General features: G+C 54.6%; 1 protein-coding gene across 3 annotated transcripts in view; it reads left to right on the forward strand.

Annotated features, from left to right (window-relative positions):
- Positions 1–17,668, forward strand: part of LOC133754335 (general transcription factor 3C polypeptide 1-like) — a 71,068-nt gene that overhangs the window by 16,721 nt on the left and 36,679 nt on the right. For all 3 annotated transcript variants that reach the window (XM_062184792.1, XM_062184793.1, XM_062184794.1), the window contains exons 7-10: positions 12,728–12,889; positions 14,251–14,366; positions 15,303–15,612; positions 16,037–16,248. In XM_062184792.1, the coding sequence (XP_062040776.1) occupies positions 12,728–12,889; positions 14,251–14,366; positions 15,303–15,612; positions 16,037–16,248 (800 nt within the window). The remainder of the gene's footprint in view (positions 1–12,727; positions 12,890–14,250; positions 14,367–15,302; positions 15,613–16,036; positions 16,249–17,668) is intronic.

Raw genomic sequence — 17,668 nt, forward strand, 5'->3', positions numbered from 1 at the left:
TGCACCTGGGAAGGCAGAGGGAGATGGCCCAAGTGCTTGGGCCCCTGCCACCCCACAGGAGACCTGCATGGAGTTCCTGGCTCCTGACTTCAGCCTGGTCCATCTCTGGCTATTGTGGCCATTTGGGGAGTGAACCAGCAGATGGAAGAGCTCTGTCTCTCTTCATCCCTCTCTGTCAATCTGCCTCTAATTAAATAAATCTAAAAAGAAAGAAAATAACAAACAGGAAGTAGAAACAAAGTGGGGAGCAGAAGAAAATTTACAAATAAGAAAAAGATCCTCAGAAAAGAGAAGGTATAGCATCCATGAAAGTAGAGCAAGGGGCTATGAGCAGAAAATAAGAAAGAACACTTGGAAATAAAAGAATCAGATTAATCGCAATGATAGATTTACTGAAGAAAACCATCAGATAAAGTCAAATCTCCCAGAGAGAACAAAAACTCAGAAGAGATAGAACATGGGAGAAGCAAGTTGAAGAGACTGAGCTTAGAGGCCCTCCACCTACATAATTGGGGGTGGGGAGGAGGGAGCACACCTAGGACTGAAGAGGAGGTTATGAGAAACGACGCAAGGCGTTTTCTCGGCTCTGAAAGAACTACGTTTCCAGATCCCGAGGCCTGTCAGTGCCTGTCCTAATGAACACAAAGAAATTCACGCCCTGCAACTTCAGAAAACCTAGAGTAAGAAGCCTCCAGAGAGGAGACCTCCGAGGGCCCTGGGGTATCCGAAGCTGGGGGAGTTGGAAGTTCGAGGTGTTGAGCCTTGCCATCGGTCAGGAACCAGGACAAGTTCAGGCATGTCTGTACTCAGGGCCTCCTGTTAGAGGCTCCTGGCGGATGTACACCGTGCAACGATGGGTGACACCAAGAGATGAGGAACTGTGGGCTTCTAGAAGCAGGGGCAGGAAGCCAGGCCAGCGAGTGGCTAGCGAGATGGCCCTGGGGAGAGCAAAGCCCTGAGTGACAGGTGCCTGGCTCTGTGTGTGTGTCTAGGGTGAGCTACTCGTCTGTCAGAGTCAGCATGAATTAGTGGATGGCACGCAGGAAACCAAGCAAACATGAAAAAGCAAAGGCACTGACTCCAAGGAGAAGGAAAAGGTATACAAGAAAAAACTGCTTTGGACCCATGGGCTTGGCCTTGTGGGTGGAGACTGGTTCCAGCAACGTCCTCAGTAGGATGTGCACTGAGCCAGGGCCAACCCACAGCATCCCCAACACTTAGACCAGTGTCCTCGCCAGGGCCGGCAGCCCCATTTGTTGAGAGAGTGCGAGTGCCGGTCTATGGGAACTCTGCCCCTTGGTTTCCCGGCCACCCTGTCTAGCTTCCCTGGGGCTAAGCAGTCTTGTAGGGGAGATGGTGGGGCCTCAGTAGTACAAGGCCACAGGGGTGGGCACACGGAAGGAAGCCTCTGGGAGGTAGGGCAGCCATCCTGGAGTAGAACTTCATCCCTGGTTGTTCACACCCCCTTCAGTGCCGCGAGGATATGTGATTGACTAAATGACGGGCTCGCGGGGGGCGGGGTGCTAGCCTTGACGTGGGGAGAAGGTGAGGAGGGAGGGCTGGGTCCCATGGTGAGGAGGAAAAAGCTCCCGGAACCGAGCGGTGCCTTGGAGAACACAGCTGGTAAGGGATTCTCCAGTGCCTGCCGCAGAGGTGGGATGATCCACTGGGGCCTGTCTTATTCCCTGACCTGCAGGATAAAGGTTGTTCTGCGTAGACTGGTTTGGGCTTTGTTTTTTTGTTTGTTTGTTTGTTTGTTTTGCTTGAAAGTGGAAAGAAAGCAAGAAGCAAGTTCAGTTCCCTAGAGAAGCCCCAGGGAAGGCTGCTGTGTGACTGCAGGCCGCTGGAGATGCAAGGAACCCCTTGAAGGTCACAGGCGCCTGAGCAGACTGACGCGAGAGCCCTGTGCGCAGAGATCTCGTCTCCTCACTTCCTGTCAGGGTGACCTTCGGCACCTCAGTTTCCCCACAGTACACGTATTCCAGGGGTGTTGTGAGGCTTACAGGCCACGGCGTACACAGAACAGGGGCCGCACACTGGCCGCCCGCAGGCCAGCTGTCCCAGTGTGTTTGTTGAGGCTCCCACTGTCTCCTTTCATGGAGTTTGTTGCGGGTATTTAAGAAAAATTTTCACCCAAAAAGTCTGACCCCGAAGTGCTCTGTAAAAATAACATGAGGCAACCTTGAGTGACAGTTTGTTAATAGCGATTGGCTGGGCAGAGAAGCACCACCCCCTTTGCTCTCTGCCTGGCCCCCGGAGGGGTATCTGTCCATAGAACCTGTCCATGGGAATGGGAGAAGGAGACTTCTGGAAGAAGGGTCAGCATGACTGGGAGCACCAGGAATGGGGGCTGTGTCTCCTCGCGTGATGAAGAGGGCAGGCCTCCGGTTAGAATGAGTAACACACGTGCACGCAGAGGCTCGCCCATTCCCAGGTGGTCCCAGCACCCACCCCTGCTGGCACACGGAGTCTCAGTTACTTATCTGTGTGGCTTTTTCCCAGCTAGGACGTGAGCTTCTCGAGGGTGGTAGCCGCACCCTATGTACTTTCTAACCATAAGGCCTGTGCAGTATCTCCATGGCACAGCTCAAGCGCTAAGTCGGTGCGTAGCCAGTGTGATTTAATTAAGCACCACTTCAGTTACTTTTCCTGCACAGGTGGAAGGGTTGGCTGCAGTTTACAGGGGGTTTTGCCTTGAGCCTTGTCATTCTGGTTTGCAGATTAACATAAAACCTTCCTTCTAGGCATTGTGGGGTAGCAAAGGCTTAAGTGATAAATAAAGATGATGCATCACGTCATGTAAATTTGCAGGTGTGCCTGAATACACACGAATTCGCGTGAACATTCCTGAAACAAAGAGTTTGGGTTTAGGCACCTTCCAAATGCATATTTCACTGTGTGAAGAGATGCAGTGCTCGGTTTTGCACAAAGCTAAAAAACCTTGGTCTTGAAAACAAGCACCCTGAGCTGATCTGTTTTGCAAATCGGGATTCTTCCCTGCAAGTGTTACCAGTCATCCTGTGTTTATTAAATTGTGTAGAGAAGGAATGCAGGGAAATAGATGTGAACGTGACAGTCCCGCAGAAGCACAGTAGAATCAGGCAGTGCAGAACTGCATTGATCACAGGTGGGAGTGACTGACGGGCATTGTGCTCCTGCAGCCTGAGGCCTGCGGCTGTCATTTGTAGACTCTCCCGTTCGGTGACAAGGAGAGTCCTGCACCGAGGTGCGTGGCAGATGGTGAGGTGTCCGCACTCCCCTGGTGATGACGTGGAGTTCTGCCTTGCTGTGAGGATGGCTGGGGCCGGGCTGTTGTCTGCATTGCCAGAAGGAATTCAAGGATGTAACTTAGATGAAAGGCAGCAAGGAAGCAAGATTTAAAGAGTGATTTACAATCAAAGTGGGTGTAACAGGAAGGAGTGTGGGCGTGCTCACAGGACAGCTGCACCGCACCAGGTCAGGGTCCATCCCTTTATTTGACCTAGAGGCATACAGAGTGTGTCTGGGGCAGGATTAGGGTATAGCCTTTTCTAGAAATCGCCGAAGCGTCATGGCGTCAGGTGCCTGATGGGAGTGGGAGTGTCAGCCATGGTCATTTTAGCATAATGAGCAGAAGGTTAGCACAGGGATGCAGCCAGTAGCTGTATCGGATGCTTTTAGCCAGTGCCAGTTCTAGCAGCAAACACTGCAGAAGTTGCATTGTTTTTTGCCACGTGGACGGGGTGGAGGGTTTGGATGCCGCAGGTGGGGCTACAGCCCAGGGGAGGCTTCAGGGAAGTGCTGGTGGTGTCAGCTCCTCCTTGCCAACATCACAGCGACTCTTCAAAAATAAGCAAGTTCAACAAAATCTCAGGACACCAGATGTTTGAAAATCCACTTTATTCCTAAATACTACTAATGAGCAATCTGAAAATGAAATTTGGAGAACAATTCTGTTCCCCATAACTTAAGAATAAATTTAACGAAAGAAGAACAAAATGTATACCTTGAAAACCGCAGAACGTGGTGAGTAGAAATTTACAATTGAAGTCAATGGAAAAACATCCCATGTTCCCAGGTCGAAAGGCTTAACATCATGAGGATGGTAATTCTCCCCCAAATTAATCTGATTCCACACAGTCCATTTCAGAATCTCAAGCTGAGTCCTTTCTGGAAGCAGTCAGACTGTTTCTAAATTAAAATTCATAAGGAAAATCATAAGGGACCCAGAAAGGTAAAACAATCCTGAAAAAGAATACACCAGAAGAACTCACACTTCTCACTTTCACAGCTCACTGCAGCAGACATGGGGAGCCTTTTTCTGCCACGGGCCATTTGGGTAGTTATGACATCATTTGCCAGCCATTCAAAATTATCAGCTTTGTTAAAATTAGCTTGCTGTAGATTTATTGAATTTCGAGTTCTGCCTGTGGTTGCCTTGGCGGGGCCAGACCAAATGGTCTTGCAGGCTGCAAACGGCTTGTGGGCTCACTGTTCCCCAACCCCGCACTGTAAAGTCACAGTAAGCAGAACAGTGCAGTCTAGCTCAAGGACAGACATGTAGATCAGTGGAGTAGAATCGAGAGTCCAGAAATCAACCCATTGGTCTGTAGTCAGCTCATTTCCACAGGGTGGCAAGGTCATTTCCTGGAGAAAGAGTGACCGCTCACAAAGGGCCATTCAGATTCTGTACGGAGTCGCTGGTAGCCTTTGATGTGGATTTTATCAGGCCCAGAACCTCAGCCCACAGTGCCCCTGGAAAGATTAACTGGGAAGCTAAGGGAGTGGCGTGATTGAGGAAGGTCTCAGTGCTGCTTCTGTAAATCAGAGCCTCTGCGAGAACCCACAGGCAGGATTGCAGGCCTTAAGGTTCATCCGTCTCTCCCAAAGCCGATATCCCGGTGTTAGACTTCAGATGTTAGACTTCGAGATGTTTTCAGGAACTCACAGCCCTGATCAAACAAACTAATATCCAGTCTACCCTTAGAGCCATATGGATTGTAGTCTACCTTTGCCATTCCAAAGGAAGCAGGCTGGCCAATCAAAGGAAGGCCACATGTACTGTGGACCAACCAGAGGCCCACACACAAGCAGATCCCACCGTGCCTCCCCAGCTTGGAACTCTAAGATTCACTGCCTTGACTCCCATGGGGAACCCAAGTGTTGAGCCTTGGCTGCCTGACTCTGTGCTGTGTGTTATGCAATAAATGTCTCCTTTTTTCCAATCACCCGATGCCCATGATTGGTTTACTGTACTCTGGGTGTGCAGGCCCAGTTTGGGGGGTTCTTTGGCAACCCCTCAGCTAGTTTTGGGGTAATTCTGTAACAGTTCCACTTTACAGGCAAGTCCAGAATAGGCACATGTGAAAGGAATTAGTGATTGCTATTTGTTTTTATAGATTTATTTATTTATTTGAAAGAGTTACACAGAGAGAGAAGGAGAGGCGGAGAGAGAGAAGTTTTCCATCTGCTGGTTCACTCCCCAGTTGGCCGCAATGGCCAGAGCTGTGCTGATCCGGAGCCAGGAGCTTCTTCCAGGTCTCCCACGCAGGTGCAGGGGCGCAAGGACTTGGTCCATTTTCTGCTGTTTTCCCAGGCCACAGCAGAGAGCTGGATCAGAAGTGGAGCAGCCGGGATTTGAATTGGCACCCATGTGGGATGCCGGCTCTGCAGGTGGCGGCTTTACCCACTACGCCACAGCGCTGGCCCCGATTGCTAGTTCAAGGGTAGAGGACTGACAGTTAAATGGGTTGGAGTAATGAAAAGGTTCTAAAAGGGACAGGTGAGGAATGCAGCCTGAGAATGCACTAAGAGCCATTGCCATGTACACCTTAAATGGGTAAATTCAATAAGACTGTTAAATTTTTAAGTAAAAACAAAGTGAAGAACAGGGTGCAGTAAATTACAGTCATTAAAGTGGCAAAAGGGGACATTTGTAAAGCTGTAATAGGATTAAAGTGTACAAGCTGAGAAAAAAGAGAAATGAGTCATATTATGAATGACTACAGTGAAATGAAATAAAATGTAAAGACTTATACCACTTTGAAGCCAAAGAAACTGAAAATCAAACAAGAAGGATAAAAGGTGAAACAAACATAAAAGGAATAGGGAAAAATGATCAGAAGTTTTAAAAGCCTCTCAAAGTAGTGGTGATAGTGGGAAATGGTTAAAACAATTAAAATTAGCATAATTTCTTTAAGTTAAAAGTGACAAAAGTGGCATTAGCTTTAAAAAAAAAAAGTAATTACTGTAAGTAATTAAATGAGTAAAAGAAACAAGAACATTTTAATACCATTTTTAAAAAGTAAAAGAAAGGTAAGAACTGGAACTCAGGAAGTGTAACATTACCCTCCCTGCGGTGGAGAGGCCTGAGACGGCTCTCCCAAGGATGCCCAGGCACCCGGGAAGCACTCTGTCAGGAACTGGGCTTTTCCTTCCTCTTCCTTAATCCTGCTTCTGTAGGTAGGAGGGTGTGCCTAATTAGCTATTCAGATGGGGTGGGGTTTGGGTGGGGCTTGTACTGCTCACTTCCCTGGCCCTTTGAGAATCTCAGGAGCATCCATGGTAACTCTGCAGGGGCTGGAGCACACCTGCCGTCATCTCTAGGGAAGGTGTCATGGGGTCTGGTGCGTGGTGGGGAATGGGTGTGGATCAGCAGGTAGGGGGCGGGGGCTGTGCAGTGTGCGGCCACAGCGCAGGTGCTGCTGGCAGGCTCTTAGTGCCTAGCTGCTTACTTAGCTACCTCCTTGCTTGCCTCAGTGGGAGCTATCACCTCTCAGCAGGAAAACGTGCTTGGCCAAACTGCTTTGGAAAGCTCCTGCTGGGGGCAGGTGGGAGGCCAGAAGGGACTGGGAAGAATCCCCGGGGATCAGACTGGGACAGGAGGGACCTTTCTAGGATGTGGCCTGCTGATGGCTTAGGGGGATTGAGAAGTGGTGCTTCCTGAGACAGGAGGAGCCAAAGGCAAGTGCAGGCCCTTGTGGGCACATGGATGTCCATCCAGGGTGACAGGTCTGGCAGCAGAGGCGTGGTCGGCTGCTGTTACCTTCTTAGACAGCACCTGACTCCGAGCCCTTGAGAAAGGTCCGCTACGGTCCTTGGGGTCAGTCGCTAACTCGGCCCCCAGATTTGGAGGGGTGATGATGCACAGGGTGTCTCCTGGTGACACTGAAATGCTAGACCAAAAACGTTCAGACTCGTACGGGTCCCTAAACCTTCACAAGCCCCCGTGTGGATTATTGTCAGCACCCTTCTTTGCTCAGGTGATTAGGAAGAAAACCGTAGATTCTTGCTGTCAGACATCCCCAAAACTGGTTGGTGGGGTTGGCTTAGAACCGCAAAACTGGGTCCACTTGCCTACTGCAAAGTGAGGCAATGCCTGGCAGGGGGGTGGTGGGAAAAGATGTTTATTGCAAGGTGCAGGGCAAGGAGTCGGCTGCCAGTGCACAGTCTGGGGGAGTCAAGGCAGTTGGGTGTTGCCATTCAAAGCTGGGTTGAGCCCTGTGTGGTAGGCTTGGGTGTGGGCCTCTGGTAGCTCCCAGTGCGCTTGGCCTGCCTTCCATTGGTCAGCGACGAGGGCCAGCTTTCCTTTGAGACGGCAAAGGTGGACTCCAGTCTGTCTGGGTCTGAGAATCGCTTGGGGACTAGTTTCTGAATTGTGACTTCCTGTGAAAACTCTCAGAATAGAGGTTAGCATTGCCATGCTCACTGTAGGGGCAATCACAAAGTTACCATAAGTGGTACATTTGTTGCCCAGTGGAAGTCTTTATAGGTGTCCTGTATATAAGACGATGGGACATAATTGCTTAAAAGAGGAAGGGACAAGGTGAGATAATGGCAGATTCTTCTGTTCTACTGTGTTCCGTCTCGGGAGGGCAAGGGAGTGGGGATAGAAAGCCCATCAAGACCCTGTGGCAGGCCCTGCGGCAGGCCCTGCGCTGCATGTTCTCTGTTTTACTCTAATCCTTCTACCAGCCCAGCCTGCCGGTTATTCTTTTCTCTCACTGCTCAGAAGGCAGAGGCACAGTTCAGTAGCCTAAGGCCGCAGAGAGGGTGGAGTGTGTGTCTGGAGCCTGGCAGCTGTCCACACCCTGTGCTGCCTCCCTGGGACACTGGGCGGGACTCCTGAGAAAGGGGGAGTCAGGCAGGGGAGTGCCTGGGGTCTGAGCGAGGCTGAGGACAGCTCCCAGGGGCCTGAGAGTCTGCAGGCGGGGCCTCCCTTCAGCCTCCATCCCACTGGCCCGTTGTCCTCATCCACCACAGTGACAGCTGCCAGTCAGGCCTGAACATCAAGCCTACAAAATAAAAATACGGTGGCCTTTGCATGGCACGCACAACTTCCGCTGTCTGCCTTTCTCCTTGTTCTTCTCTCTCCTCCCCTCTGCCCCACCACCCACTTCCCAAGAGGCCTGGCCGTTTCCATCTCTGAGCCTTTGCTCAGACTGTTCCTCCTGCCCAGAATGCCTATCTGCTTCTGTCTCAATTGCCCGATCTTACATGTCCTTTAATATCCCACCCAGACATCGTCTCCCTGCTCGCCCTTCCCCTGCCTGGCCCCAGCCTGTCTCTTTGTCCTTTCCAAGCTCTATGCATGCAGAAAATAAGACCCTGCAGTTCTACTTTCTTGCCTGCTTTTATTTGGCCACGGTTATACAGCCAGCAAAGACTGGTAGAAGCAGGTGCACACCACACACTAACCCTGGAGTCCGGGCTTTTAACTTGGGTGTTGCCCTCCTCCATTATTCCAGTGCCACCCTCACTTCTGGGCTCCCGGCCTCTGATCAGGTCTCTGTGCAGTCATCTAAAGCAGTCACCTCCTCCAGATTGTCCCTGGAGCACGTGTAGGCATTTCCCAGACTGTCAGAATGATTCCCAGCACCGACCAGCCGAGCCCTGGGTCGGTGTGTGTGTGTGTGTCTGTGTGTGTCTGTGTGTGTCAGGGCAGGGAAAAGGGGATGACTCTCTGCATTCTGGGGCATCTGCCTAGCTCACCAGTCAGACCTTGCCTCTACCTGTGACCCTGGAGTCCCTCTGTTCTCATCTGGCCCTGGTTCTTCCCCGGGCTACTCACACCCTTTGGCTAGGCACCCCGATGCTCATGCTCACTGGGAATGTGAGAAGCGCTGGCTGCTGGGTCCCCTTCACAGCCACACTGGCTTTTCCTGGATGCTGAGCGGTGCTTTCTGGCAGAAACTGAAATTGAAGGTAGCCTCGCCAGGTGACCTCACCTGCAAGACCCAAGCCCGATCCCACGACCCCTCAGAACCTCATCTTTTTCCCAAAATGGCGGTCATGGCACAGTTTGTATGATAGGTAAAATTGGTTTTAAAAGCACCTTGCATGATGCCTGGTTCTTCCTGGGCGCTCGGTAAGGATTTGCTGCATCCCCTCTCCCCCTCTGCACCTTCGGAGTGTCTGGATGTATCCCGCTCTGCCATTGTCTTGCCAAAAGCCCCAGGTGTCTGTGAGCATGCGTGGTGGCTGGCTGCCCCCTCCAGCCTTAACTTGTGTGGGGACCAGGCAGGCCCCAATTCCACCCAGGGCCTTCCTTGTAGTGGCGGGGCAGCTCAGAGTGACAGGCCCATGAGCCAGACGAGAATGGTTCACCATGAAAATGGAAAACCCAAGGCTGGTACAACTCTGGACAGTGGGGAAGGATGAGAGGGCTGTGAAACTCCCTGAGCATGGCCCTGTGGACTCAGGACATGTGGGTGGCACTGTTCTTCCTTTACCTGCTTTGTCTCTCCGGGTGCCCCCTGCAGCCCCACGAGGCTGGATGCCATCACTAGCACCAGTTTGCAGGCAAGATGGTAGAGGCTGCTGGAAGTCCCCCAGCCTCCCAAGCTCTCTGACAGAGGCAGGGCTCGCACCCCAATCCGTGAACTGCTCTGCTGCCATGGATGCCAAACGACGAGGCCCCGGGAGAGAGCTCCGTGGTCAGCGTGACAAGACAGACACAGCCTGGGAAGTCAAACAGGGCTTGCTTGTCTGACGGAAACAGCAGCACATCAGAGCCACACAGCACGTGGCCTTAAAAGCTCAGCAGCTGCCCCGTGGGTGCAGCACTCCAGGCCTCCCAGAATCAGCACACCTCACTGGGCCCAGTGTAGATGTGCGTGAGCAGACCCACCTGCAGCTCTCTTCTGCGTGGCGTGCTCCTTGTCAGTCCTGGGCTGAGGTGAAGGCTGGCAACAGCTCGTAGCTCTCAGCTGTCACCCTCAGCCACCTTTGTCTTCCTGAACCCCGTGCTCTGAAGCAGAGCAGGAATGAGGTCCCACTCCTGTCCAGGAGCCAGGCCACTGTGACTACTGTCCAGCAAGGGGCTTGGCCTACAGAAAGATGGGACCGATTCCATGCTAGGTGTGGTGAGCTCATACTGGCTGAGAAGCTTGTCTGGAGGCAGAGAGCCTGGGCTTAAATCCTAGTTCTGCCGCCTTGAGCCGTCCTCTTACCACTCTGGGCCTCAGCTTCCACTTCTGTAAAAATGGAGCCTAGAGGGTCCTGCCTGCCGCAGGCTTGTGAGAGGTTAAGTTGTGCACTGCGCTGGTATGGTGCCTGGCCCACAGCAGGTACTCGGTTCCTCCCTACCCACACCTTCTCTCTGAGCCCCTAACATTTGTCATTGTCAGCCCGTTTACTGACCGGAAAGTGAAGGGTGTTACACTCAGGGACTCCCAGGGCCCCTGGAATAGGAGGCTGCAGAGCTGGGCTGAGAACCCTGCCTGCCTGCCCCCGGAGCCCAGTTTATCCCTGCACCCCCTGAGACACCCACCCCGGCTGTCAGTAGAGGAGGCTGTGGCGCCCTTCCAGGATGGCAGTGATGGCAGATGCCAGGGCCTGCCGTAGGGTGCGGGCAACTTGGCTCCCTTACCGTGAGAAGAGCAGGAGCCGCCAGCCACGCTGCTCCGCTTCCCCCCATGTTTCCTTTGGGGCTGTGTCCTTTCCTGGCTCATCAGCCCCCCAAGGAAGGAATGATGCTGGCTGCGGGCTGCACCTCCCAGGTCTGCCCCCCTCCCCCCCACCCGCCCTGTGCTGTCTTATACCACTGCTCAGGCAGAGGCTGGAGCCCCTGGCCTCTGAGCCACTCGGCTGTCCCCAGTGCCCTCGCCCTCCTGGAACCAGGGTGCACCTCATCAAAGGTTTAGACCTGAGGCTGCAGAGCCACACAGCCCGGTAAACCCCAGCCCCTCACCGTCTCAGGGATGTGGGTTTGGCAGATCCACTGCTCCTAGGTGTCACGTTCACCCCGTGGACGATGGGCATGATAGCGCCTCCCTAGGGTTGTAGGATGGTCATCGTGGGTCATAGAGAGCTGGGGCAGTGCCCAGGACCTGGTTCACGCTGACGAGTGGTCCGAGTATTGTTATCAGGAGCAGTCGGTCGCCCCTGTGAGTGCCATGGTAGGGACAAGGGGTTGGGAGGGGTTTGACCAGAGGAAGAGCCAATGGGGCATGGCTGGGTGGGTGGTGGTCAGTGCCTGCTGGCTGTGCTGGCCACCAGCTGTTGGAGGTGCCTCCCCATGGATGTCTCTGGCAGGGGACCCAATCCCAGGTACCCGAGAGCCCCTTCATCCCCGTGGCCCCCTTCCTGGTTGCTTGAGGCTCCCATCCAGAGAGAGAAATGGCAGGAGAGGGTGAGACAGGGCCTGGGCCGAAGGGCAAAGCTTGGGGAAGGGAAAGCAGGAGGACCAGGCAAGAATGGCGGGAATGAAGGCTCCCTGAGCTTTGTGTTTCTTCCACCAAAAATTGGGGACGGGAGACTTCCTGTCTTTGTGAGCAGGGAAGCATTCCGTGCCAAGCTGATGCCCGAGGCCATCGTCCCCACTCTCCTGTGAACCCTTTGCCCTGGGCCAGCCCTCCCAGAGGTCTCCGAAGGTGGCCTTGATGTTCAGTACCCTGAACTACTTTACTGCTTGCCAAGAGGGGTTGGGTTACAGGGCCCAGTCTCAGTGCCCCATCCTTGGTGTAGCATCCCTGTGTGTACACATCAGTCTGCTAACTAAGGCTGGTGGGGAAACTGCCTGGGCTGTTGTAACAGTGCAATGCTGTGAAGGCAGGCGCTAGTCCCAGAGAGCAGGGTGCTTGTCCCTGTGACTTCTGGTCATCCCCCGTGGTCCTCTCTTTGTGTTATTCAACCGGGCTCAGGCCACAAGGTGCTAGAACGGACCCATCACTGCTGGAGGTAGCCTGCGCATCCCCTTGAGTTCTGAGAATCCATTTGCACCTTGGGATCGCTGTGAAGTCCCCTTGAAATGTCCTATAAGCGTACAGGTGCCCTGTCCTCTCCTGCCTCACCTTACCGACAGCAGGTATCAGCCTAAGACGAGGCAGGTGGCTTTCATTCTCTCGGCAAACACTGCCCGTGTGTGGGCTGTGTGTGGATTACTGCGGAGGCCTTGTGAAGGGACTGACAGTTTCCTGTCGCTGTGGAACCCGTCTCCAGCGGGAAGGGGTTGCTGTGTGCTTAGCAGGACCAACACAGCACCTAAGTCCTTCCCCTCTGCTTTTCTTGGTTCCTGCATTCCATTCCAAACGGAAAGTGGTTTTGCGCTGTCAAGGGTCAGGTCTTGTCCCCTCAAATGTGCAGCTTTGAAACACTCCGGCCGTGACAGTGTGGGTGACCTTCCTGGGCGGGGGGTTGGGGGGGTGTCTCTGTGTCTGCACAAGTCTCTGCGGTGACAAGTGAGCACCCGTCACCTCGCCCCGCACAGCCCCATCCTGACTCAGGGCCGGGGAACTTGTGTTCCTAGGGACTGACGTCATGGTCCGCTGCCTTAAGCTGATGAAAGAGTTCAAGCGGAAGATGGACGACGACCAGGACGATGACGAGGACGAGGAGGTCATCTCCAAGGCGGTGCCGCCGGTGGACATCGTGTACGAGCGGGACATGCTCACGCAGACCTACGAGCTCAGTGAGTCCTGCCCGCCTGCCAGCTCCCTGCCAGAGACCCGAGGTGCCTGTCCGTGCACTCAGAGGGCTGTGCTCCGAGTGTGACTTGTCGAGACACGCCGGGCTTCCCTTGGAGGGTTTAGGCCTTTGCTCCAGGTTGGAACCCGTGCTCTGCTGCTAGGATGAATGACGTTGGTGAGATCTCTGAGCCTCACTTTGCTTATCTGTAAAATGGGGAGAGAGGTGGGAGTAGATTAACTGGGGCCATGGGCCCATGCAACCATGGAGGAGGCTGAGAAGTCCCAGAGAGACTGTCTGTAGGCTGAGACCCTGGGAAACCACCGTGTGGCTCAGGCCAACTCTAAAGGCCTCAGAACCAGGGGAGTCAACTCAAGACCAGGAACCCGGAGTTCTGATGTCCAAGGGCAGAGCCCTCGTCCCAGCTCCAGGAGAGAGGGAGGCTGTGTCTTTCCTCTGGGTTTGCTCCCTGTGGGCCCCAGCTGCTTGGATGGCACTGTCCACAGCGAGAGCGGATCTTCCTCCACTCAGGCCTCCGATTCACAGCCCAGTGTCCTGCAGATGCACCGAGACGCTGGGTATTTCTTCGCCTGGTCACTTGATGCCTGAAATTGACTCGAGCACATTCCAAAGATAAGCAGCACAGTATTCAAGTCCCTAGGATAGGGCCTGCAGCACAGAAAGCACTCCGTGGGGTGAGCTGCTGGTGTTACTGTGCAGAGATTTCACAGCCACCTGTCACCTTCCAAGATTGGTTCCGAGTCACCACAGGCTAGGGATTCTGGTGATGAAGGGCAAAAAAAAATCTGTCTCCTCCTCCTCACCCTTCTGGACCCCCTCAAATCTCTGCAGGACAGCAATGAGCCCGCGCCATAGTCCTCAGTCCCCATTTGGGAGAAGGGACCGAAGGGGGCCCTCAGAGGCACTCCCCTCACCGGCAAGGCCGAGAGCCACTGCTGGCGACAGGGCAGGAGGTGACAAACCGCAGAGAGCAAAGAGCAGAGCCCAATTAAGAAGGCCCTTCATTAAACGTCACCTTCCTTGACGCTTCATAAAGCGGCTGATTTCATTGCTCTGAAAAAGTCCGTTTGTGCAAAAGAGCTCATTTCCCACAGCGAGGCCTGGGCACAGACAATGTGGTTGGGTCGTCCACTGGCCATTGGTCAGTCTCCCTCCGCCAAGTGCGTTCCCATGGAGGAGTCAGCCAAGGCCTTAGAGATCGGCCGCTGGCGCTCCTGCTGGCACAGTAGGCTGTTAGCCTCCGCGTCCTGGGTGCAGAAGGAAGGGGAGGGTTTAGTGGCTGTGCTGTGGCCGTGGGAGCCGCCCCATGCCAACGCCAGGACTCAAGCGTGTTGTTTCCCACAGTCGAACGCAGAGGCACAAAAGGCATCTCCCAGGCTGAGATTCGTGTGGCCATGAACGTGGGGAAGCTGGAAGCAAGAATGCTGTGTCGGCTCCTCCAGAGGTTCAAGGTCGTCAAGGTAACACACACACACACACACACACAGCCCCAGTTCCCTGTCTTGGGGTGTGCACTGTGTGATTATGAAGGGAGCAGGGGGTGGGCTCAGACCGGCAGGAGATGAGACCGGCTGCCCTGTACGTTAAGCCAGTGCACACAGGCTGCATGCAGGCCATCCGCAGGTTCTGTCTGCCCCTCGCTGTGGTTTGCACTTGATAAAAACCAAAGGGATGGCCAGCGCCGCGGCTCAATAGATTAATCCTCTGCCTTGTGGCACCAGCACACCAGGTTCTAGTCCCAGTTGGGGCACCGGATTCTGTCCCGGTTGCCCCTCTTCCAGGCCAGTTCTCTGCTGTGGTCCGGGAAGGCAGTGGAGGATGGCCCAAGTGCTTGGGCCCTGCACCCCATGGGAGACCAGGAGAAGCACCTGGCTCCTGGCTTCGGATCAGCGCGCCGGCCACGGCGCCCATTGGAGGGTGAATCAATGGCAAAGGAAGACCTTTCTCTCTGTCTCTCTTTCTCTCACTGTCCACTCTGCCTGTCAAAAAAAAAAAAAAAAAAACCAAGGGGATGGTCAGCATGAAAAGTCAGGCCACATGAGTGCAGCATGGGGGGACAGTCAGCTGGAGGCTGCTGCGTCCTCGTCCCAGGAGACAGAGCCGCGCCCTGCTGGCTGCACAGCCCCCACCTGGCCGCCTCTCGCTGACACCTGGCTCCTGGGGACGTGATTGAGTTCTGCGTGCCAGGCACTCACTGCTCACCGACCGCTCTCTGGGGGCTGAGTGCTCTACCAGGCATTGAGGGATGACGAGACAGGAAGGCCCACTGGGGCACATGCATGGGCCTGACCAGTGGCCCAGGCAGTGAGATGGAAGGTGCTGGTGAGAGCCAGACTGTGGGGGGAACAGGTCGCTGGCCCTCTTCGGAGTGCGGTCAGCACTTCTCATCCCCCCAGGGCTTCATGGAAGATGAAGGCCGCCAGCGGACCACCAAGTACATCTCCTGCGTGTTCGCCGAGGAGAGTGACCTGAGCCGCCAGTATGCCCGGGAGAAGGCCCGCAGTGAGCTGCTGGCCACCGTGAGCCTGGCCTCCATGCAGGAGGAGTCGCTCCCGCCCGAGGGCGAAGACGCCTTCCTCTCGGAGTCGGACAGCGAGGACGAGGGCGGCAGCAGCAAGCGGAAAGGCCGAGGGCCCCAGGGGGACGCCAGGGCCTCCGTCAGCCTCGGGCTGGGGGCCCAGCCTCATCACTCCACCCCCACCAAGGGTAGGGGCACTCGGGCAGGCAGGGCGGGGGCTGTGGGCTTTCTCTGGTGCTGAGTCTGGGGTGCACAGGCTCGGTGGACATGGCTGTGTGGCCCACCCCGGCGGCTTGCTAGGCGGCTCTCCTTGGCAAATGTTCTGTAGTTTTATCATGAGAGGGGCTGAATTTTCGAAGCTTCCCTCTAACAATACTTTAAAGAATCCCTCAGGGTTTTAGCTCAGTTAGAGATTTCTTTTTTTTTAAAAGCACACATGGAGGGCGGGGGCCAGGGACAAATTTGGCATCTGGAGTCCAGGTAAAGGCAGGGCTGCCTATAACGCGACCCTCCATGGGTCTCCTGGCCTGCGTGAGTCTGCTCGGGCTGCCGAGCCCAGCCGAGACGGCCTCTCGCTTGCCCCTGACCCGCTCTGCTCCTCCCCTCGCGCAGGTGGGTGGAAAGTCGTGAACCTGAACCCTCTCAAGCGGCAGCCACCTGCCTTGGCGGGAGCTGCCGAGGGTGCCGCGTGCGGGAGCCGCGCCGGCACCGACAACCTCCTGGACACCAGCAGCTCCTCAGAGCCCAGCTTCGGCTCGCACCACATGGAGAACGACACCGGCGACATCGCCTTGATCGAGGAGGTCCGGCTGGAAAACCCCAAGGTCAGTGCTCGCAGGGAGGGCGTGCGTCCCCAGCAGGGACAGCTGATTGACATGAGACGTGTTCCCAGCAGTGGGCCGGCGCCTCCCCATGTGCGAAAGTCACCTGCCCTGTGGTTACCTGGTGTTTCCATTGGCTATAGCTAACTCGCTCTCTTCCCTTGTGTTCCTTTTAGAAGGAACATTTGTAAGGCTCATTTAGATCGGCTATTGGGTGAATTTCATTCCCCAGGGACATCTGGCAATGCGGAGACATTTCCGATTGTCACGCTTAGGGAGGGGAATGCTACCGGCATCCACAGGTCAAGTCGTGGATGCTGATAAACAGCCCCACACAGACCCCGGACAATGCCTCACGCCAGAATTTTCTAACCCAAAACGTCAGCTCTGCCATGGCTGAGAAATCGCGCTTTAGATGAAAGGGCAGTATCATTGACTATAAAAAGGAAGGGAATCAACCAACACTGCCAAAAAGCAAGCGGGTGTCGGCACGTTCTGGCCACTGCGCTGGGTCCCGGCGTCAGAGACGCGGCAGGATCAGCTGAGTGCTTTTTGTCAGTGTTATCAGGAGGATGAAAAGGCAGTTGATGGAGAAACTCCCTCCTCCTGACACAGACCTCTTCTAAAGGGTGGTGCAAACTGTGCTTTAGCAAGAAACTGTGCATAGATTTTGCAATTTTTTTTGCATGAAAATAAACCCATCTTTTAACTCCATTTCCCACTGACTGTTTGAAGTGACTTCATATGATTGGGTTCACTTAGTGCCATGTACCTTGTCACTTATCAGGCCCCGGATTCTGCCAGGGGGGCCTCCGGCACTTTGGAGCCACTCAGTGTGGAATGGACTTCTGATGGGGGCAGGGCAGGGGTGGGTTTTGGAAGCTGTCACTGCTGTGTCCCTTGGGCTTCACAAGCCTTCAAGATAAACACCGGTGCCCTCTGGGAGGAGGAAGGCAGGGGCCCTGGGGAGGTGGCCGGCCGCCTGCTCGGTGAGTGGTATTGTGAACATTAGAGTGTATGTGTGCACCCCCAGCCTGATCCTACTTGTCCCTGTCTGGAATGAAGGCCTGTGCTGGTGGGTCCCTGTCACAGAAGCGATGGGGCGTGGTGTCGATTTTTCTAGACCCTTTCAGCCCTTTCTTTGGTTGCCGTGACTCTCTGTCATGTCTGACCGGTCTCCTCTCTAGATGGATGGTCTCCCAGCTTCTTACCTGCCTTCCTTACCCTATGGGCCCCATCAGCAGGGCCTGTGACTCCAGCATCTGCTCCCTCCAGGGCTCAGAAATCCAGCTGCTCTTTCCTAGCCCAGCGGAAGTCCATCGCTAGCGTCCCTGGCAGCATTGTGTCCCACTTTGTCACCCTTGCTCAGCCAAGTGGTGACAGAGCGCGTTTCGCTTTGCCCTCGTGTGGCTTTCCCGCAAAG

Source organism: Lepus europaeus (assembly GCF_033115175.1).
Source record: "Lepus europaeus isolate LE1 chromosome 21 unlocalized genomic scaffold, mLepTim1.pri SUPER_21_unloc_3, whole genome shotgun sequence".
Taxonomy (NCBI): domain Eukaryota; kingdom Metazoa; phylum Chordata; class Mammalia; order Lagomorpha; family Leporidae; genus Lepus; species Lepus europaeus.